General features: G+C 35.5%; 1 protein-coding gene across 5 annotated transcripts in view; it reads right to left on the reverse strand.

Moving 5' to 3' along the window:
• The window catches only part of LOC150108648 (single-stranded DNA-binding protein 3-like), a 511764-nt gene that overhangs the window by 402198 nt on the left and 85613 nt on the right, over positions 1-23953 (reverse strand). For all 5 annotated transcript variants that reach the window (XM_090416121.1, XM_090416119.1, XM_090416120.1 and 2 more), the window contains exon 5: positions 19290-19331. In XM_090416121.1, the coding sequence (XP_090272247.1) occupies positions 19290-19331 (42 nt within the window). The remainder of the gene's footprint in view (positions 1-19289; positions 19332-23953) is intronic.

Below are 23953 nucleotides of genomic sequence, written 5' to 3' on the forward strand. Positions count from 1 at the left end.
TTGGCTGACCATGCTTTGGACACCACCCACAGGATATCATGGAAGAAAACCACCATGCTCCAGCACAGCAAATTCAAGAAAGAGAGACGTTTCTTAGAAGCAGCAGCAGCTCTCAGAAACCAATGAAATCTTAATAAATATGGTTGCATTAAGCTTCTGAAGATTTGGGAAACACTCATCACCAGAGGTCCCACCTTACATTCCAGGCCACCTACTACCGCCCTTAGAGGGCGCTCCACCTAGATAGGACTTTAGTGTCACCCACATGGTTGGGCTTAGTATTGTATGATAGTTGTGTGCATGTTACATTAGTTGTTTTTGTAATCCCCGTAGATGTCCTAGTGACTAGGACGAAATATAGAAAGTATTAAATTCTATTTTAATCCTTGTTGAGTGTTGTAAAAAATCCATTAAGCCTCCAACATGATGTCCTCACAGCACTTAAGCCTCTACACATGAAGTGTAGTTGTAAGAGTATTTGAAGGTTTCCGGATGAGGAGAACGTCTAAAAATGATAACTGGTTATTTTTTTCCATTTCCATAGTAAACTTTATACGAAGATGTAAGGAATACTGTTTAAAAAAAGAAGGTAAGGAGTCTTTGTTGTGAGGCTATATAGTAAAGATGTTATCTGTATATCTTACCCAAAAGGATGGTTGAGAGAAAATAGATGAGAAGAGGACTTTTTCTAGATGTTCTAAATAAAAGTTGGTTAAAGCAGGAGAGAGAGGACATCCCATGGCCGTTTCCTTCTACTTGGCTGTAAAATTTGTTTTGACATAAGAAATATCCAGAGTGTATTACGAAATCGAATAGTTTTATGTCTTCTGGAAAGATGTCAGTCAGTAATTTTAAAGTCTCCTTGAGAGGTACATTTGTATATAAAGATTCTATATCAAAGCTCACCATAAGATCTGTAGGTTGCAATGAGATATTTTTAAATTTTTCTAAGAAATCTGAGACGTTTTTAAGAAAGGAACTAGAGTTGCCTATGTGAGATTTCAATAATTTAGCTAGATATTTGGCTATATGGTAAGTAGGAAAATCAATACAATCTACTATTGGATGAAGAGGAAAGTCAATCTTATGTATTTTAGGAAGACCATAAAATCTAGGAGGTCTTGCAAAATGAGTTTTAAGTCTTTCAATTGTGTCTCTATCTAAACTGATGACTTCATCTAGGAGAGAATTTAATTTCTTTAGTTATCTGTTGGTTGGATCATAATCAATTTCTTGATATGTGGATGCTCTCTTGAAAAAAGAATCCAAGAACATCAATCCTCCATTCATGACAACAAACCTGAAAATTCTGGATTGGCTCAGCACAGGATTGAAACTAATCACAACATCCTTTGGTCAAAAACTCGCCTCTTACATAGATCCTACTATAAATTTGAACGTTTATTCAAAGAAAGTGTAGAGGCATTACTCCATCATTCTAACCTGAATCGGAATGACTGTGTATCTGTAACAAAAATCTGGGAAAGTCTAATCAGGATAACTCATTAATTCATATTAATTTCATGTTATTTAATATTATTAATTAATATCTTTATTTCAATCATGTCTCTGCTTAATAATATTCCCTTTAATACTTAGTGATATAACATCACATGGCTTGTTCTATTTTTAAATGATCTATTGTTAATATTCCACCTTGTATTTTTTAAAACTGTTCTTGTAGTGTCACTGAAGATGGTCTACAATTTTCAGACCGAAATATTTGGCTAATTAAATATCTTTCTTTTGTTTACGTGCTTATATTATTCAATCTTTATGTCACAAGTATCCTTAAAATATCAAAGGAACTTGATATACACCAGGCAGCGACATAGTTGAGCGTTTATCTTTAGAAGATGGGAAATATGTAGATATTTTGTTAATAGGGATATTAACAATATTAAGTGGCTGTTAAAACATATTTCTTCAGAATTCTTGAAATTGGTTCTGAGATTCTGGAAATATATGGAATTGGAACTCGACTTATTGATTCTTTGTTGTTCTGGATAGATTGTAGGAATCGAACAGATGTTGTGTAGTCTTTTCGGAGAAGCCATTTAATTTCATGTGATGTTTGATAGTTGAAAGTTCTTTCTGTAATTCGTGGGGAGTTGAGCAATTAGTTCTAGCTTGTCGAATTAAAATTAGACAAGCTAGAATCAATACCAATTCCTGTCTGTTAATTTCAGACTGAAATATTTGGCAAATATTAAAATATTCTTGTGTTAATGTGTTTATATTTCTTATGCTTGTTATATACGATTTTCCCCTTCCCCATTTATGTTAATTCTATTCACAAGAGGTTATTCAACCTATAGTACATTTGAACTGAGGATGGGTGGAAAGCTAAACAGAAAGAACTTATCATACTTTTCAGGAAATACTTTAAGAAGAAGGATTTCTTCAAAAGGCAGTAATTCCTCCACTCTGATCTAAATCTGTTAATACATGAGCTTTAGCTGGTCAACAGTCTGTCAGAATTTATCTCCATTTGATATATATCCATTAGAATGAATGGTAGAAAATCTGTTCTGTGCAATTGGAGATAAATTCTGACAGAATGTTGAACAGCTAAAGCTCATGTATTAACAGATTTAGATCAGAGTGGAGGAATTACTGCCTTTTGAAGAAATCCTTCTTCTTAATGTATTTCCTGAAAAGTATGATAAGTTCTTTCTGTTTAGCTCTCCACCCATCCTCAGTTCAAATGTACTATAGGTTGAATAACCTCTTGTTAGATCAGAGTGGAGGAATTACTGAAGCAAATTCTAATGACTAGTGACTGTTGGAATATTTGAAAAAATTGCAAAAACAAAGAGTAAACCTATGAAAGAGAGTGGAGTGAAACTGGTTGGAGATGGGTCATTAATCAAACAAACTGCTCTCTTCTGTACCAAGTCAAGTACCATATTTTGACAGTGTACCATGTCAAAATATGGTACACTGTCATCCACAAAATGTATTGGATTTTCAGTCAAGTAGAAGGCATTTCTAAAATATAGGACACCAAACTCTGGGTTCTCATTCTACTTCCAGTTCTGATGACAAAAGGTCATGTTCATATAAATTAACGATAAAGTGGGCAATAATGATGTTGAAAAACAGAGTACAATTAATGGTAAGGTTGCAAGCAAGGTTAAGCGAATGAGTGCATGTGACTGGGCAATAAAATAATGAGAATGAATGATAGCAAAAAAAAAGGACACAAGATTTGAAAGCTGACTTGAAAGCTATGAAATTAATGAAATGGTTGCATTGATTGAATTCGTTCATCCAAAAATTGTTGGAATAAGTGAGACATGGTTGGATGAGGATGACATCCTGGGAGGAATAGAGATGGAAGGTAGAAAGGGTAAAAAAGATAAATTGAGTGTTATTAACGATAGAAAAAGAGTTATGTCCATACAAGGTAGAGATGCAAGGGAGAAATAGTGGTGGTGGTTTTAAGACAGTATGGTGTGAGATAGAGGGGAATAGAATGAAATATTTTGTTGGATGTTGATATAGACCTGGTAATGTGGAGGGTGGTGACCAGTAAATGCATAAGCAAATTAGCCAAGCAAATAGGAAAAGGGTGATCATTATGGGTGATTTTAATTACAACAATATAGACTGAAATGATGAGATAGCAACCGGAAGTAAAGAAAATGAGTTTCTTGAGTTTTTGATGGGCAACTATCTCAGGTAGTACGTAACAGAGGGTACACAAGGATTCAAGGTCTTGAATTTGATCATGTCATCAGAGGATGTTATTATCAATGAGGTGTCAAATCTCCCTCTAGTTGGCAAGAGAGTGACCATGAAGTGATTACCTGGGTGGTTGCCAACCATGTGAGGACGTCCATGAAGTGTAACTACAAGGCTGGCGATTATGAGAAGCTCAGGAGACAGCTTGCAGATGTAGCATGGAATGAGGAGTTGGGTGAAAAGGAGATCAATGCTGCTCGGTTGATATTCAAGAACTATCTAGTAAAAGCAATGTCTAAATGTATTCCAAAGGTCAGAAGTTTAAATAAGATAGGTGTGAAATGGATGAATGAAGACATTTAACGTGCAATACAGAGAAAAAAATACATTATGGAGGCAATAAAAGGAGTGATAATAATCAATTCCATGAGAAGTGAAAAGAACAGGCAAGGAGGGTGACTCGGTTGGTAAGAGTAGCAGAAGTTCACTATAAGCAGCAGTTAGCTAATGAAGCTAAAAAAAAATCCTAGGGAGTTCTTTTGATATGTAGACATAAAAAAAAAAGATTATGGTGAGATGGCATTTACTGGAGAAAATGGTATAAGGGCAACTTCTGCAGGGGATATAATTGAGATATTTAATGAGCAGTTCACATAGGTCTTTCATCCTTTTCTGAATTTCTGAATTTTTCTGAATGTGAGTGAGGAAGAGGTATATGAGGAATTAAGCAAACTTGATATTAATAAGGCTGTGGGACTTGATGATATATCATTGCATATTTTGAAGGAATGTGCCAGGGAGTTGACATCTGCCTTGACATATTTGTTTAATAAGAGTCTTGCACTGGGTTGAGTTCAACATAATTCAAGCATCAAATTACGACGGATGTCCAGAGAGTAAATTCCGATGGGCTGTCAGAGAAACAAAAATATACTTACAAAAAAAGCTTTACTGGAAATAAAAGTAGACATTTTTCACTACTTTTCTACATAATTTCTGCCATTGTTCAGGCACTTATCAAAACAGGGCACCAAGAGTTGTATACCTTCATTGTAGAAGGTTGCCGCCTGTGACGCAACCCAAGTATTGATTGCTTATTTGACCTAGTCGTCGTCTTGAAACCGCCGGCCACCAAGGAAAGATTTCAGATGTTTGAACAGGTGAAAGTCGCTTGGCGCAAGGTCAGGGCTATATGGGGGATGATGAAATTGTTCCCAGCTGAAGGTGGCGAGAAGTTGTTGTGTTATGCAGGCCGTGTGTGGGCGGGTGTTATCATGAATCAAAACAATGCCCCTGGTAAGTATGCCAAGTTGTTTATTCTGGATCGCACAACGCAGTTTCTTAAGGGTTTGGCAGTACATACTCGTGTTGATTGTGGAGCCTTGACCCAAGAAGTGTATCAGCAAAATTCCTTGTCTGTTCCAAAACACAGGGCACATGATTTTCTGAGTGGAAGCTTTTGTCTTCAATTTTGTCTTGACTGGTGATGAGATGTGCCTCCATTCCATGCACTGTTGTTTGGATTCAGGGACTGCGTGCGACACCCAAGTCTCGTCCCCATTAAAAAAGTCTTACCCATCTTCGTACCATTGAATCACTTATTGTGTGTTCTCCATAAACCTCAATAATTTGGCAATGAATTTCAGCTGCTTTAACGTTTCTCGCATTCAAGAAACAGATAACTGACCTAATTTCACATGCGGTAGGTGATTCGATTTTCTTAGATATTATAAACACACACCAAGAAGCGTATGCACTGCAAGAATGTCTGAAAATGGCACCAATGCCTTGCTAACGAATCAACAAACTCAGCACACATGTGCACCATTGTGATCGGATCGCAGCGCTGCAGTGAAAATATTTAACGGAATTACTTTCTGAACTTCCCTTGTATAAGCCAATATGTATGTCAGTTGTAATTAAAGTGTTGGAAAAGCTGGTGAGAATCAGGATACAGAATTGGGTTGACAACAATGATATTATCTCCAATGGACAGCACAGATTTGTTAAAGGGAGGTCTTTTTTTATTATTATTAATCTACTTACTTATTACCATAAAGTGACAGCAGCATTGGACATGGGAGATGGATACATAGTAGTATACTTAGACTTTGAAAAGGCTTTTGATAGATTGCCACATGATAAGTTGATAGTGAAACTAGAGCGGATGTGGTTGGATATTAGACTAGTGCACAGGATTGGTGAATGGCTGTCAGACAAGTATCAACACGTTGTGTATAGGAGAGCAATATCCCAGAGGAGGAAAGTCATTAATGGTGTGCTTCAGGGTCTGTTCTAGGACTATTGCTGTTTAACCTGTATGTTAATGACATTGGGGAAGATTTGAATGGGGATATACAGTTGTTTGCAGATGATAAAATTGGGACAAATTATGAGCAGTAGAGCAGATGTTATGGCCTTATAAAAGACTTGAATAGACTGTGTGAATGGGCACAGGAGTGGGGATGCCAGTTCAATATTGCAAAATGTGAAAGTTTTAATATTTGGATAACGAAGATGGGATGTAGAATTTACTGTTCATGGGGATATATTGTTGGAGGTAGAGGAAATAAGAGATCTTGGGTGATGGTGATAACAATCTAAAATTTAGAGGACATATTGCCAAAATTGTGACGACAGTAATGAATTCTGCCATGATGCAGAGGACACTGACTTTAGCAGTAAGGAGATTCTGATTCCATTGTATAATAGTTTGATTATGCCACATATGGGCTACTGTGCACAAATTTGGTTACGTGGTTTTTAAAAGAATGAAGAGATGTTGGAGAGGGTCCAGAGGCAATTGACTAAAGTTGTTTCTGATCTCTGTAATGATGAATATGAAAAAAGGTTGAGATGATGCAATTTGCAGAGTCTAGTAAATAGGAGGAAGAGGAGTGATGATATAGAGACGTACGAGTTTGTAAAGGATTGTTATAGGATTTACATTGAAGAGGTTTTTCATAAAATGGTGGGAGACTGGGAGAGAACACGAGGTCATCCCTGGAAGCTGTATAAGGAGGATGTGAGCAGGGGAGTGAGAGGCAGGCTTTTTTACATGGAGAGATGTGAATAATTGGAATGCATTGACTGAAAGCATGGTGTCTGCTGCGAATTTGAATATGTTTAAGGCACAGCATGATGAGCTGTGTGTGTATGACAAAAAGGACCTCCTAGATGAGTGACTGCACAGAGGTCTTAGGATGATGATGATTATAATGATGATAAACAGTAGGAGATATTTTTCACATCAAGGAGGGAGCAACATGAAGTAAATACTTTAAGAAAAAGCATAGAGGGTGTTGGGTGAGTTAAAAGATGCCTTTACGATAAATCTTAGAGCGCTGTGGAGGTATTCGAATTACCTTGATGGCCCTGTTTTTCACTCAGGATTTTTCCATGAGTGCAGGTCACAAAGATGCCTTCAACGATCTCGATCTTGAGCCTCTCTCTTCCATGTTATACACCCAGAGATTTCACTAGTGGATCTTCCCATCTTGTAGGTGGTCTTCCTGGTTTTCTCTTTATTCTTGGTTGCCAGTTGAGTATTCTATATGTCCATCTGTTATCCCTGAGTCTGGCTATGTGACCTGCCCATCTCATCTTGCTTTCATATACTGCAGTTACCACATCTTTTATGTCTGATCTCTTTCTTAGTTCCATGTTTCTAACATGTTCCATTTTTCTGATGTTACAAATCCTGAGTTCTATTGCATGCTGAGTTATTCTGAGAGTCTCTTCTTTTCTTGTCGTGTTCCATGTTTCTGATCCATATGTGAGTGATGGAAAAATGTCACTATTAAATAGTTTTGCCTTTGCAGAGATGTCAAGATTTGGATCAGTAAGTGTTTCTTTCAGTCTGTTGAATGATAGCCATGCAGCTTTCTTTCTCTTTGCTAGTTCTTCAGATAAATTGTTATTCATTTTTTATTGTTTGTCCTAAGTACTTGGAGTCGACTTGTTCTATAGGGATGTTATCAATACATAGGTGAATGTCACTTGTGTAGATGTTTTCGATCCATTCTGTTTTGAATAAGTCTCAAAAAATTTAATAAAAGCTTGCTATAGAATGGTAAGAGATCCAACAACAACAGGTATGCTGGCAAATTCTGAAATCATTTCTAATTGATATTTAATCCAGAGAAGCAAGTTTGGAGAAGGGGGAGAATCCGTTTCCCCACATAAATTGCTAAAACTTTTTTTCCCTTTGTTTGTGCACATTCCTTACATTGTAAAAATACCTGTAAATAAGTGAATTACTGTATTTCTGAAGAAAAGAAAGGACAGATTTTAGAATAATCTAGTTCTTCTCTGTACAGCTGCTAGTTCTGGACAAGTCACAAATCCTGTCCGACCTTACAATATGCTTTTAATCTTTAGGTTTGATACATCAAAAACAAAAATAGATAAAGACTATGAAAAAGAGCAATATGGATAGTTGACGACATCTCTTACACCGGCTAACTCAAAATGTCACACTTTTTTTTTTGCCACAGAATGTGTGCCATTCAGCTGAACTGGCATCCACCTTTCTTCCACTTTCCTTAAAGTCTATGAAACATATCAGCAGTTACTGAACTGGAGGATATCATGAGTCCATCTATGTTTTATATTCCAACATAGAAACTTAAGTTTCAGAAATTACCAGGGCTTATGAGAATGTACCTGTCAGCATTAGAATTGCCTTGGTTTGTGCTCTTAAAAGACAAATCTCTGCTCAGGAGCATACATACCCACTCTTTATTAGTGCATAAATAGCTTTCAATGGCCTGACAGGTTATATATATATCTGATATATGTATCTGTTTACATCTGACACACACACACACATGAAAGGTCCCAAGACCTATAAGAGATAAACGCTGTGTGAGTGTGGGCAAGAAGGTAAAAAGAAAGAAGGAATCTGTTCACATTATTTTGAATAGGTTGTATTCCTTTGAGAAGGCTGTTCCAAAGAGAAGAAGTGGATGGAATGAAAGATGAGGCAGAGAAGTTAGTTCTGCGATTTTCAAGTTGTATTGTAAATGGATGTCTGTTAGCAGCAGCAACAGCTCTTGTGATATTCGAGGAAAGTGGAGGAATGGACAATTCAGAAAGGCATAAGGTGGAAACTGAATGTCTATGGGAAAAGAAATGAAGTGGATCTGTGACAGAAGAATCATTAATTAATTAATTTGATTGCCCTCTTCTGAATAGCAATGAATAATCTTAGTAAAGATTATGGTGTACCACCACAAATATGTAAGTAATATTCCATGGTTGGGCAGATTTGGGATTTCTTGAGTTATCAGCTATAAAGGTGTGAAGTAATGTCTTGTGAAGAAAAGTACAGCATTTTGGAAGCTGCAGCAGCTATGGGTGATATGTATTTGTACCAAGAAAGGCTGAAGGTGTATGTCAATCCAAGAAGGGAATTGGATCATGTTTGGATATCTGGATATCATTAAAATTTAGGAGAAGGAATGTGAACTCGTTCTTGTGAGAGATCAGGAAAGACTGAGTGGCATTGAAATATATAAAGATTGCTCTTGTCCCACTGAAACCACTAAATTCAGGACATTGGTCATAGTAGATCTTAGCGGTTTAACAACTGAGCACTACAAGGATTGTCAAAAGAAATTCAGGAATGGAGTTTACTGTCATATGCAAAATTATGGATAGGATTTGAAATCTGTGAGAACAGATAATTTATAGACAACAGGAAGAGATTGGGTGCAAGTACAGAACCCTGAGGTACTCCTGCACTTATAGAGAAGTCTGAGGAAAGGAAACCATCCACTATGACATACAAAAGTTAGTGATCCAGTTGCAGAGGTTAAAAGGCAAACTTGATCAAATACTTTTGAAATGTTGAGAGCAAGCACATGAGTTTCTACAAATTTTTCTGTTACTTTAGTCCAGAGGCAGGTGGTGAAAGATAGGCTGTGGATAGAGAGTGGCATATGCATATTGTTGGCTATTGATTAGTTAGTAGGTCTCCAGGTGGTACAGGAGATGGTTATTGATGCTCTCCATAGTTGTGGAGGGAACTTTGCCCTGTAGGCATGTAATGAGGTCCTGGACTGTTGTGAGGTGGATGTCCCTTGACCTAACCTGATGCTCCAGTTCATCCCACAGATGTTGGAGGCCAGTCAAATGTGGAGATGTTCATGTCCACTATGCAGCGTCTCTCTTTTCTCTATCTTATCCTCACAGGAAAGGCCCACAAGACCTATAGCATATCAACCATGTGTGGGCAAGAGGAATAGAAGAACAAAGGAAGCTGTTCACATTCTGATTGAACAGCTGAGGGTTGTAATCTTTGGGGAAGGCAGTGGGGGAGACTGTTCCAAAGGACAGAAGTAGATGGAATGAAAGAGGAAGCAGTGAAATTTTTTCAGTGAGTTTCAAGATGGACTCTAAAAGAATGTTGGTTAGCAGTGGCTCTTGTTTTAATGATTTTGGGGGATAGTGGTGGAATAATTGTGGCCAATTCAGCAGAACACTATCCATGAAAGTCCAAGAAGAGAAATTTAATCATGTTTGGATATTTTCGTATTACTTGAAGGTAAGGGGGAGGGGGTGTGAGCTCTTTCTTACGGGAGTACATCAGAGAGGACTGAGATTTGGTGGCACTGAAGTTTATAAGGTTGTCCTTGCTCCACTTGGATATAATTAGATCTGAGTTCAGGTCACTGGTTGTGGTAGATCTTGAGGATTCTAATACTTGAGCACTACAAGGTGTATCAAATGAAAAGAATGAATGGAATGTACTGTCATCGGCAATGCTATGGATAAGATTTGAAGTCTATAGAACAGGTCATTTATATACAAGAGAAAGAGTGGGTGAAAGAGACTGTTCCAAACAATTGAAGTGGGTATGTGAGAGAGGGATCATTAATTAGCAGATTGCCCTCTTCTGGATAGAATCAAGCAATCTTAGAGAGGATTTTGGTACACCACCTGAAATATAGGAGTAGCATTCCATGGCTGGGAGGATTTTGTGTTTGTATAGAGTTAGCAATTTTGGAGGTGTGAAGCAGTCTTGTGCAAAAAAGTACAACAAGTTTTTTGGTGTATACAAACACTGGGATACTCCTGCAGGTTTGGAAATCTGAGGAGAGAAAACTGTCCACCATGATGACATGTAGTGAGTGACCAGTAAGAAGGTTGGCAATTCAGATGCAGACTGTGGAAAGGAGATCATATGATGGCAGTTTGTTAAGTAAGCCCCTGTGCCAAACTCAATCAAATGCCTTTGAAATATCAGAGGTGGGTGGTGAAAATAAGATCAACTGTAGATCATGAGTGTCGAAATACATACTGCTGGTCACTGATTAGTTGGTATGTCTCTAGGCAGTTCCAAAGTTGGTTGTTGATAACCTTTTCCATAATTTTAGAGAGAACAGAAGTGAGATCAACTGGACAGCAGTTTGTTGGTTGACTTTTAACACCCTCTCTTTGGGATTGGATTGGATTCAGGCCTGTTTCCATGTTGAAGGATAGATGTTAGCTGAATAGGATAGACTGAAGGGGCGATACACGATAGGTGTTAGTTCTGGGGCACAATTTTTTTAACACAATAAGTGGGATACCATTGGGACTGGATGTCTTGTTTGTGTTTAGGTTATTAAGGATTCTTCAGATATCTTTCTGATGGAAAGCTATGGTGAAATTGAATGGACAGTTCTTGCTGCATTGGAAGGGTGGGGAGCTTTGCTCAGGTCATCAATGCAGAAATTGGAAGAGAAAAGTGATGTCAGTAAGTTGGCCTTTGTCTTTAGGTATGCCTATGATATCATGTGAGTGGTGGAAACATACACTAACAAACGCTGAACCCCAATGGGCTTGGCAAGAAGGCTCAACTGCATTTTATCTTGCATCTAACCATGAAAAGTTATTTGCAAACCTAAAATACATTTTGTACACGAGTGGGCTAAGGATTTTTTTTTCTATTTTTACCAACTTTATATATTATTTTGCATTTTAATTTGTTTTTCACCTAGTCTGGAAACAATGAGCTGTAGACCAGACTTCGAATTTTTTCATGCCACTTCAGGCCACCAATAAGTGGGGCAGAGGTCTCATAGCAGGCAATGATATTTATCTCCCATCTAAAGACAATCACAAACATCCAGGCCCATGGACTTATTTAATTTTTGGTAGTTTTTGTCTTGAGTCAATCATGGTATGCTTAGTTTTTTCTTTTACTGTGTTGGCACAATTTTTTTCAGAACCAAGGCTCCGATGGTGACCAGAGATTTTTGGTGGAATGAGGGATAAAGGCCTTCAATCCTGTGAGGATGATTTCTGTCATTCAGTCTGAGCAGGTGTTTGGATCAGGAGAACTGAAGCAGTAGTTGGGTCATGGAAGGGAGGAGTAAAAGTCACAGAGGTCATCTCACTTGGTATCCACGTAGAGCCTAAGAACACAAGACTGAACTGTTGGGTGAAGAGTGGCATTAAAGAAGTAAAATGTAGTAAAGAGATATAATCGTTACACTTGCCAGAATTTCAAAAAGTTTTTCAAATTGCAGCAAATGAAAAACATTAACTGAATTCATGTTAGTGTAGAGGCAGATAACAAAGATGGTATCAGGACTGTTAGTTATGAAGACAGGCTGAGGGAATGTGGACTGCAGAGTTTGGTAGATAGAAGAAAGACAGGTGATATGATTGAGACTTAGACTTTTAAACTATTGAGAAGTGGTTACAGGGTTAACACACAGGGAATCTTGCAGACTTGTAGCAGATTTATTTAGAAGTATAACATCCTATGCATAAAGCAAAGATATCAAAATTGGAGATTAACATGAAGCCTGGCTGTAGTTTTGGCTTGGAGAGTGATGGAAGCAGCAAGTGAAAGTGACAAATTTGTATGGTAATGAAATTAAGACCAAACCAGATCAAAGTGGGGGGGGGGGAATTGCAATCTGGGATACAATCAAGGTGTCAGTTCTAATGAATGCAATCTACCTAATGACTGCTTTTGGTAGATGAGTAGATAGTGCTTATTGGATTTCCAGCTGGGCTTTTGTTACAAACAGTAATTCTGGTGTAGATGACTCTAGATAGTGCAGATGGCTTATATTCCTGTTAGACCATAAAAGGTCATGTACAAACCTTTTTTTTTTTTTCCTTTGATAAACATTAAGGATGGTGGATTATTATGAATTTTTTGGTTAGATTTTTGTTTGTTTTTTATGATTTTGTTTTTCGGGTGTTAGATTGTTATTATTTGTGACGTTGGATTTTTGTTGCATTTTTTGTGATGTTGGTATTTTTGTCATTCATATATTTTTAGAGATGGTGAATTTTTGTTGTTTATTTTTTGGGTGTTGGATTTCTTTATCATTTATGATTTTTTTGGATGTTGGGCTTTTGTCATTCTTTTATGATTTTCTGGATGTTGAATTTTTGTTGATCTTTTTATGAATTTGGATGTTAGATTTTTGGGATGTAGAATATTTGTTATTTCTTTATGATTTTTGGAGTGTGAGATTTTCTTTTTATATGATTTTGAGGGGGTGCATAAGGGTCAAAGCTATATAACTGAGAGGAGACCTCCACATAGCCTTTAAAGGAATGCGGAGAACCGACCAGGGCTTCTGACCTAATGTCCAATCCTCACCTTCTCGTGGTGCACCCTGTTGGGTATCTACTTTGATACTGAACGAACGAGGATGGGCTGGTAATTTGGGATTTAGCCGACCAAATTGTATTCTTATTGGTTAAACCAAAATAAAAAATGATGGTACAACATGACAAAATTTCATGATGGCTGGGGCGTCGCCCGGTTAAACAAGGCCCCCGTTGTTTTCGCCAGGGAACCAGGGCGAACAGCGAAAAGTCAGCTACTGGAACAAATCTGAAAACAAACCCCAACTCAACATCACCAGAGTTAAAGATCGGTACTATCAACGTAAGAAGCCTGAATGGCAAAGAAATGGAGCTAGCTGAGGAATTAGATAAGTACCAGATCGACATAATAGGGGTGACTGAAACAAAAAAGACCAAAACTGGTGAGATCTTTCTGAGCAATAAATACAAAATGTTATATTCGGGCAATAACAATCAAGGAAAAGAAGGAGTAGCCATAGTATTCAACACAAAATACGAGGCTAATCTTCTTGAATGGCAGTCAGTCTCAAGTAGAGTAATGTGGGCAAATATGAGAATGGGGAACTGGACAATGAGACTTATTTGTGCCTATGGTCCCACAGAAGGTTCTACTAAGGTAGAAGTGGAGGAATTTTTTGAGGCTTTAGAAAAAGCAACTGACACAATGAAAATGGAAAAGTTGGTCCTTGTTGGGGATCTAAATAGTAGAGTAGGAAATGATTGTGAGACATACAAAAATATTTTGGGAAAATTTGGAGAAAAGAGCAAAGCTAATAATAATGGCAAATATCTGTTGGATTTCTGCTCAGGACATGGACTGGTTATTACTAACACCATGTTCCAACATAAAAATGTGCACAAATTCACATGGAGAGAAGAGGCTAGGAATAAGAAAAGTCTCATTGACTATGTTATTGTTGATAGTGATGTTTTCTCCCTGGTGCAGGACACCAGAGTGTACAGAGGATTTGAAATTGGAAGTGATCACTATTTAGTCTTGAGCAGGATAAAATTGAATTTCATATTGAAAAGAATAACATGTAAGAAAGTTTTAAACCGAATAAAAGTTGAGCAGCTCTCAGATGTAAACTGTAGACTAAAATACAGAAATATTATTGAAAAGAAAATGAAAGAGTTTGAGAACAGGAATCAAACCTTGGAGATTCAGTGGCAAACTCTGAAGGAAACATTGATTGATTCTGCCAGAGAGGCATGTGGTGAGGTTGTGTGCAAAGATAAAAAAAATCAGAACTCCCTGGTGGACACAGGAAGTTAAAGAGGCAGTGAAGGAAAAGAAGAAAGCATATCAAAAGTTCCTGGCAAATAAGTCAGCTTTTACTCTTTACAGAATACAGAGACAAATGTAAGAAAGCTAAACAGTGTGTTAGCTAAACAAAAGTCATGGGAGGACTTTGGCAAGAATATAGAAAATAAATATCAAGAAGGTGGCAAAATATTCTGGAGGTTGTTGAAGAAGCTTAGGAATGGAGGAAAGAGTGCTGTAAAAGGAATTAGAGATGATAAAGGTGAAATGAAAACAGGAGAAAAAGATATCCTTCAAGTATGGAGTAATTACTTTGAAAAACTGCTAAATGAAACAAGCAGTGATGACAGCACAGTGATAAAAAACACTGACCAGGCATGCAGTCAGGAATACATATCCATACTTGAAGTAGAAAAAGCCATCAAAGGCTTGAAATGTGGATAGGCAGCAGGAGTAGATGATATTCGACCAGAAATGCTGAAGTATGGTGGTATAAGAGTCTTACAGTGGCTGCACTGCATAGTTCAGAAAGCCTGAACAGAGGAACGAATTCCCAATGATTGGAGTAGAGCTCTCATAGTACCCATATATAAAAAGGGAAATAAAACTGAATGTGAGAATTACAGAGGTATTTCCCTACTGAGTGTTGCTGGCAAGATCTATGCAAGTATACTTGAGAAACGGTTGAGAAGAATTGTGGAAGAAAAGCTTGGTGAAGAACAAGCTGGATTCAGGCCAAATTCAAGATCAGATCTTCACTTTACGACAAATAGTCGAGAAAGCATGGGAATATAACAAAGATCCGTATTTAAGTTTTGTCGATTTGGAAAAGGCATATGACAAGGTGCCAAGAGAGAAGCTATTCAATATGCTGCAGTTATATGGTGTCAATGGGGCATTATATCAAGCAATACTTAGTCTTTATTTGAGTTGTGAGTCAGCAGTTAGAATTGAAGGAAGTACAGGAAGATGGTTTAATGTTAAATCTGGTGTGAGACAAGGATGTACATTATCCCCTCTGTTATTCATTATCTATATGGATCACATTATGAAGGAATGTGGTATTAAACCTGATATCAAAATTGGAGATGTTAATGTCAGCTCTTTGCTTTATACGGATGATGTTATACTTCTAAATAAATCCGCTACAAGTCTGCAAGATTCTCTGACTAAATTGAATAGCTGTTGTAATAGATATGGTATGAAGGTCAGCAATAAAAAGACAAAGACAATGAAAATAGGCAGAATCATTGAAAATGTCAACTATGTTGTGAATGGAGAACCTGTGGAACAAGTAAAACATTTCAGCTACTTAGGCACAATTTTTACTGAAGATGGTAAACTAAATATAGAAATAGACAACAGAATCAGCAAAGCTGGTATCGTGGGAAGTCAATTGAATAAATTCATATGGAATAAGAAAGAAATTAGTCGGAACACTAAATTAGCTGTATACAAGACTGTGTTCAAACCAATTTTAACTTATGGATCTGAGAGCTGGGTCAGAAGTAAAACACTGGACCAAAGACTAGAGACCGCAGATATGAGAGTCCTGAGAAAGATTAGAGGCGTGAACAGATGGCATCAATGGCAATATCATATTAAAAATGAGGATATTAGGAAAGAACTTGACATTGTCAGCATCCAGGAATGCGTTAGCAGAGCTAATCTCAGATGGTATGGTCACTTAAAATAGAATGGGAGAGGAAAGATTAGCAAAACAAGTTCTCTGCCAGGTTGGCAGGAAAACGACCCAGAGGAAGACCAAGATATAGGTGGATTGATACGGTACAAAGTGCCTTAGACGATAGAAATATAAGATCTGATAATGTTGGAGTCTTGACAAGTAACAGACTGATTTGGAGGAAAATTGTAGATAGGAAGTTAGTAATGATGTAATTTTTTCATGTAGTACTGTCATATCCTGTACACCCCTTGAGGGTACATGGCAGGAATTTGATGATGATTTTGAGGGTGTTGGACTTTTATAATTTTTTGACTTTTTGGGATGTTAGATTATTGTTGTTTTCATGATTTTCTACGGTGTTGGATTTTTGTCATTTTTTGATTATTGGAATGTTGATATTTGTCATTTTTTTTAATGATTATTGGAATATTAATATTTTGTTGTTTTTTGTGATGTTAAATTTTCATGGGTTTTTTATTTTTTCGATTTTTGCAATTTTTTTGTTGTTGTTTTTTTGAAATGATTTTTTCAATGTTAGATTTTGTCATCCTTTTACGATATTTGGGATTGAATTGTTGCTTTTCATGATTTTTTAGGTGTTGGATTTCTTGGATGTTAAATTTTTCTTGTTCTTTTATGGTTTTTTAGATGTTTGTCATTTATGATTGTTTGGTTGCTGGATTTCTGTCTTTTTACAATTGTTGAGTATGCTGAATTTTCAACATTTTTTTAATTTTTTTGGGATTTGAATTTTTGTCTTTTTTATGATTTTGAGAGGTTGGTTTTTATCATTTTTTATGATTTTCCTGGGAGTTAGATTTTAATCATTTTTTATTTTTTGGGATGTTGGATTTTTTCGTTTTCATGATTTTTGGATTTTTTATGATTTGTGGATGTTAGATTTTTTTTATTCTTTTACGATATTTGAGAAGTTGTATTTTTGTCATTTTTTATATATTGGGATGTTGGATTTTTGTTATTTTTATACATTTTTGGCATGTTGGACTTTTGTCATTTTTTATGATTTGGAGATGTTGGATTTTTGTCTTTTATATTTTGGGATGTTAAATTTTTGTTGGTTTTCTTTCTTTTATGATTATTGAGTTGTTAATTTTCTTTGCTTTTTACAATTTTTTGGGATGTTGAATTTTTGTTATTTTTTAATGATTTCTGGGGTTGGATTTTTATTATTTTTTTTTTTACGATTTTACGAGGAGTTATGTTTTCATCAATTTTTGGGATGTTAGATTTTTGTCGTCTTTTATGATTTGTGGATGTTGAGTTTTTGTCATTCTTTTATGATTTTTGTGATATTTTTCATGATTTTTGTGATTTTAATATTTTGGGATGTTAAATTTTTGTCAAGTCAATTTTTTGTTGGTTATGATTTTTAGGAATTGAATTTTTGCCATTTTTTTGGATGTTGGATTTTTGTTAATGGTTTCTTTGGTTGTGCAAATTTTTTCATTAATGATTTTTTTGGATGTTGGATTTTTGTCATATTTTATTTTTGGTTACTGTATTTTTGTTATTTCATATGATTTTTGGGATGTTTAAATTTTGGCCCTTTTTATTTTTGGTGGTTGAATTTTTGCATTTTTAAAATGGATGTTGATTTTTTGTTTTCTCTTTTTTTTTGGATGTTGGATTTTTCAACATTTGGATTTTGTGATATTCCATGATTTTTTGGAAGTTGGATTTTTGTCATCATTTTTTATGATTTTTAGGTGTTGGATTTTTCATTTATGATTTTTTGGATGTTAATTTTTTGTCATTCCTTTATGGTTGTTTGGATGTTGGATTATTGTTCTTATGATTTTTGGGATTTATTATTTTTTTTTTGAATGTTCATTTTTGTTGTTTTTTATGATTTTTTGGGTGTTGGATTTTTATTTTTACGATTTTTTGGGATGTTGATTTTTGTAGTTTTTTATTTTTTTGGAATGTTGAATGTCTTATTTTTTGTGATGTGTAATTTTTGCCTTTATGATTTTTGTTTTGGATGTTGGATTTTTGATTGTCATCATTTATGATTTTTGGATATTGGATTTTTGTCATTTTTTTTATGATTTTTGATTTTATGTTGAATTTTAAAATTTTTTTGCTATAATTTTTTGGAATGTTGGATTTTTGTCGTTTTTAAATGAGATTTTGGAGTGCTGAATTTTGTTTTTTTTATGAGATTTAAGGGTTCGATTTGTCTCATTTTTTATGATTTTTGGGATGTTGAATTTTTGTCATTTATCATTTTTTGGATTTTTTATTTATTTTTTATTTTTATGATGTTTTTCTTGGCTGGTTTGTTGTTTCAAACTCTTTGTTCCCATTACAGAGCAAGCAATTCAGTTTGTTTGAAAGACCATCAGAGGTCTAAACCAAGACCTTAGTTACAAAGTATCAGTCTTAGGTTCATTCCAACTTCTTCATATCTGAACTGCCATGATATGCATCCTGCTGCTGAAAATCATTGGATTTCATTGAACTTCCACCACCACCCAATGACATTATGTTGAATTACTTGCTGGTTCTGAAGTTACTAAAGGTAACTTTAGTAACACAAACAGATGTGTCATACAAATTTGAATTCCATCAGGCTGTCATCAGAGATCAGGCAGAAATCTATAGGGACAAAAAGCAGTTTAATACCATAGCAATTCCATCTGAGAAAGCTAAATTTATTGTAAATCAAACTCTCAATAGGTGCATAATCAAATACTAAAATACAGAGCAGAATGGCTCTAATTCGTAATAATGAAGATATTATGGATCCATTCATATTTTATAACCATAACCAAATATAGAAAGAAACTTAAGTTTTCAAATTTATCAGAGTTTATGAGAATGTAATGAAGATTATATTCTCATTCAATATCATACTTATACTAAATTGAAGCCTTTTAATATTATCAGTAGTATGTTTACATTTCCTCTTTCATGCAGACTACCTCAATTAGGACTACATACTACAAGAAGAATTATCCTCTCATGGAAAAATAGCAGATTAAAGATGCAAGACTACAAAAATAAAAACATTTATAATTACATACTTACATGTGCAATACCATTTACAGCATAACCTGAGTTGACAAAGCCCTAGGATTAAATTAAAATGGCAGTTTATAATATTGACTCACATACTATTAACTTGATTCATTTGATACCTAAATTATTAATTTTACACAAACATAAAATAGCCATAAGAAAAGTAAATAAAGTACAAAAAAAAAAACTCAGTTATTTTAAATATTTATAATGGATTATTAAAAATTAAATATCTAATTTTAAGGAAATAAAATATTCTTCCATAACCAGACTTAGTGTCAAAGAGTAATCTGCATAACACTGGAAAGTGAGCATACATGCTCCATTTCCAGTGTTATGCAGATTACTCTTAATAGATATGATATCCAAGCTTCACAGTATATTTGGGTAGGTGTTCACTAGAGCTTGATCAGTGGGTAGTAGTTAAGTTTTAGCAGTTATATTCATGATTAATCTTTAATAGTTTATAACTGCTCAAAGGCTTCATCCAATATACAACTTACATTTTTTTCAATTTAAATGTTGGAAAACATTATGAGCAGTTGTTTTTTAGTTATCTTGTAACTTGCTATTTTTAGCTATTTACAGGCTAAAACCATCAGTGGCATAGTTTTAAACAGCACTTCAAGCATCTCTTTTCTGGGGAAAAATTTATATATTTATTTTTCCAGCTGGAAGGCAGTCAATTTTAACCTTGGAACTTGAGTTTGCCTCTTATGAGACAAACCAGACTGAGAATACAAGCTACTTTGTCCCAAGCAAATTATGTGTAGCAAAACAAGTAGAAATGTCTGATGTTCAGAAAATATGTGGGGGAAGAACAGACCAAGTAAATAAAAAAAAATTCACACATTTAAATACATATATCTTCAAACATTCCATACCCAATACTTGACACCTCTTTACTCTTTTTTTTTCATGAATGAAAAGATTTTTGGAACTCTGTTTATAGTATACCCTTTAGGAGCACCATCATGTTTTGCTTTGTTTCAAAACTGCTAAAATATTTTTCTGGAATTTTTTTTAAGCTTTGTAAACAAAGATTCACAAGAATGAAGGGAGGGGGATAAGTACATGGCAGGTATCCCCAAAGATGTGATATAGATTTGCACTAGGAAATCTGCTCAACTGATAATGCCAAGTAGAAGGAGCATTATTATGATGAAACACCAATTCATCATTGAATTATTTTGGGCAAAGTTTCCTCTTAAATGCTCTAAAAACTTTATAGAAGTGCCACAATAAGAGGTCAGTGTCATAAATGTGTGGTATATAATTTTTTTGATGTCAAAAACTGCCAACTGATATAATTTCGATTCTGAATATGACATTTTGCCTTCTCTAGAAACATGCTTGTTTCCCACTGGAGATATTTGCATGTTTGGAGATTATATTGGAATGCCCAACATTTATCTATTGTAATAATCTTATTTAAAAGGATAATCCCTCATAAATCTTTCCAAAATGTTGGAGCAAATGTTTCTTTTCACGATTGTCTATCAGAACTTTCATCAACATCTTTGTGCACACGATTCTCAAGCCCAAATTCCAATTCAAAATTATGCAAACAACTTCTTATTCTCGTTTAATTGTTTTGTTACATTTTAATGGCAGTTATTGCCAATCAAAATCTGGGTCACTTATTTTACTAGATCTCATATCACTCTTAATTCACAATCTCACAAGCTTATCTTCTTAACCTTTAGACAATCTTGTATTTACACAAACAAAGTTCAACATTATGACCTCAATAAAGACCAAAATCTTTAAGACAACAATAAGACTTCAATAAAGGTTGAAACCAGTCTGGGTAGTGGCCCTTCCCATAATGCATAGCATTATGTAAAGATGTCTGCTTTATATTATGGGATAGAAATGGTGCAAAGTCATTAGCCTCTATATGCAAGCAGCCCAGTTGTGAAGATACTTTATGCACAAACACCAACTATAACAACTACTCCTGATATATTAATTCATCTGTAGTTTGCTACACCCCTGTCTTGGAGTCACCTTTATGCAATGTTACTATCTTACCCTCTTCGTCAGAAGCAATGCCCTCTTGCACACATTCAAGTAGTACACAGTGCTGATATGCCATCCAGTTCCACTGCTGTGTTCACATACATATTTTTAAATATGTGAACACAGCATACATATTTAAAATGAACACATTTATTAATAATAATAAATGTGTTCATTGTTTTTATTTCTCATTTTATTTAAAACTATACAGAAACTGACACTAGAGTATTAAAAAACCTAACCTAAAGAGTACTGCCAGGATCCACTAATCGTCTTCTTCTGCAGCTTTTCCCACTTAAGTAGGCTCGCTGTTTGTGGTGAGTCTCCTCCACAACTTCCTGTCTTGGGCTGTAGCCACATCCAAGTTCTTCATCCTCAAGTCCTCCTCCACCATCTCCTTCCATCTCTTCTTTGGCCGTCCACGCTTCCTCTTCCCCTGCATATCCATCTGTATGACCTTTCTTCCCACATACTCTTCCTCCCTCCTTATCACATGACCAAACCATCTCAACCTTGCCTCCTGTATCTTTGCTCCTAAGTTCGTAACTTTCACCGTTCTCCTTACATAGTTATTTCTCAGACGATGTTTTCTGGTCACACTGCACATCCACCTAAGCATTCTCATCTCTGCTACTTCCATCCTGCTGATGTTACTTTTCCTCAGGGCCACAGTTTCCATAGCATATGTCATAGCTGGTCTCACTACTGTCCTGTAGATTTTGCTTTTTAGATTGATCGGCACCCTCATCACATAGCATTCCAGCAATCTCTCTTCAGTTCCTTCATCCTGCATCCCACTTCCTTCTCAGCCTCACCATCCTCTTTCATTGTTGAACCTAAGTATCTAAAGTCACTGACCTTCCTGACGACATTTCCTTCCAGCTCCAGATCTGTCTGCGGGCTGCCATCCACTTTGCAACACATATACTCAGTCTTACTTCTACTCAGTCTCATACCGCTCTCTTCCAGTACTTTCCTCCAACTTTCCAGTTTGGCTGCCACTTCTCTTGATTCTGCACACAGCACGATGTCATCTGCATACAACATAGTCCAAGGCACATCTTCTCTCACTTCCTCCATCACAATATTAAACAGGAACGGACTTAATGTAGACCCTTGATGCAAGCCAACTGTCACAAAAAAACTTTCTGTCACTCCCAGGCAGGTTCCAACACTTGTCTTCACATTTCTGTACATCTCTTGCATCAACATGACATATTTCTCCGGTACTTTCTTCTCCCTCAGACATCGCCAGGATCCATTAATAATGTTTTTTTTTAATACAGTGGGGTATCCATAACTATAGAATAACATGTATGCCACAGCAAATAACTTTTTTTTTTATTATGTAAATATTCAGCTTATGTATCATAAGACATCATCAATACAACTAACAAACAACAATAGGAATTGAATTCAAAAAAACAGTAGTGCACATGCTTAAATTGGAGTCCCTCTATGCATACAGTCCATGTTCATGGATTAAAAACTTCTGGACTAAAATTAAAATATAGCATATAAATTATTGAATACAATTGAGGATAACAATTTTCCAAACTTTGGAATAGTGAGACAGTCATTTCGATTAAGATTAGGTCTATGAAGTAAGGCTTCAGCACTTTCTCTATGTAAACATTCATGTTTATATGCAAATCTATGTAGTAGCTTGGCATTTTGCCACTAGATCCTATAGTCAGCATTTTTAATTTCATGTTGTGCAAGATCAGATTTCTGAGATTTGATAAGGCAGATGTGGTCTTGATGCTTTGGTACTGAATGAGAGTTTTTGTCCTCTTAAAGTTTCTGACTGCTCTTTGATGAAAACCAAGTTCAAAGCAATTGTGAGGCCAGTGAAATAAAAAAAAAAAATAAAAAAAACTTAATAAAAGGCAAATATACAGTCACTTAGGCAGAGCTTTTGTCTTTTAATTAGTGAAAGACAGGACAACTCCAAAGCCACAGGTTGCATAAGCTCTCTGTCTTCCCCCCCCCCCCCCCCCCCCAAAAAAAAAAAAAAAACTTTCCAAGTTTCTATATATATTTGATTGTGAAATAATGGATAGGTCTTTTTATTTTTGCATTTTCATGTGGTTATATAATTAGGTGAAGTATCACACATTTTTCAATCTTCATTCTGCAATTTGGCCAAAAGCAGGCTGAATTAAATTTTATAAATAAATGTTTGGAACAAAAAACATACATGCAATATTTAAATAAAAACAGCTTTTAATTTTTTTTCCCCCAAAAAATCTTTGTTTATAAAATTTAATTCAGTATGCTTTGACCAAATTTCAAACAAAATATTCAGTATTAGGCCAAATCATGATTCAGTGCATCCCTAGTGTCAAACTATAGACCAAGTGTAGTGGTGAAAGCATTAGAGAATACAAACATGGATTGATGAGAATGGAAATCTTTTGAGAGAGCAGCATGGGCTTGTTAAGAGGAGGTCATGCTCCGCTTAGTAACTTTGGTTACATTTTATAATAGGGTGAATACTGGTATTGGATAGAAGAGATGCTTATACTATGATTTATTTGAATTTTGCTAAAGCATTTCAGCAAAATATCACACATAAACTACTGTTGAAATTGAGCAGAATGGAGATGAATAATTATTTGTTAAGAATCAGATTGGTTATAGGGATGGTT

The sequence above is a fragment of the Typopeltis vanoorti genome, chromosome 3 (genome assembly GCF_054136105.1).
Source record: "Typopeltis vanoorti isolate ZY-2024b chromosome 3, IOZ_Tvanoo_1.0, whole genome shotgun sequence".
Lineage (NCBI taxonomy): Eukaryota > Metazoa > Arthropoda > Arachnida > Uropygi > Thelyphonidae > Typopeltis > Typopeltis vanoorti.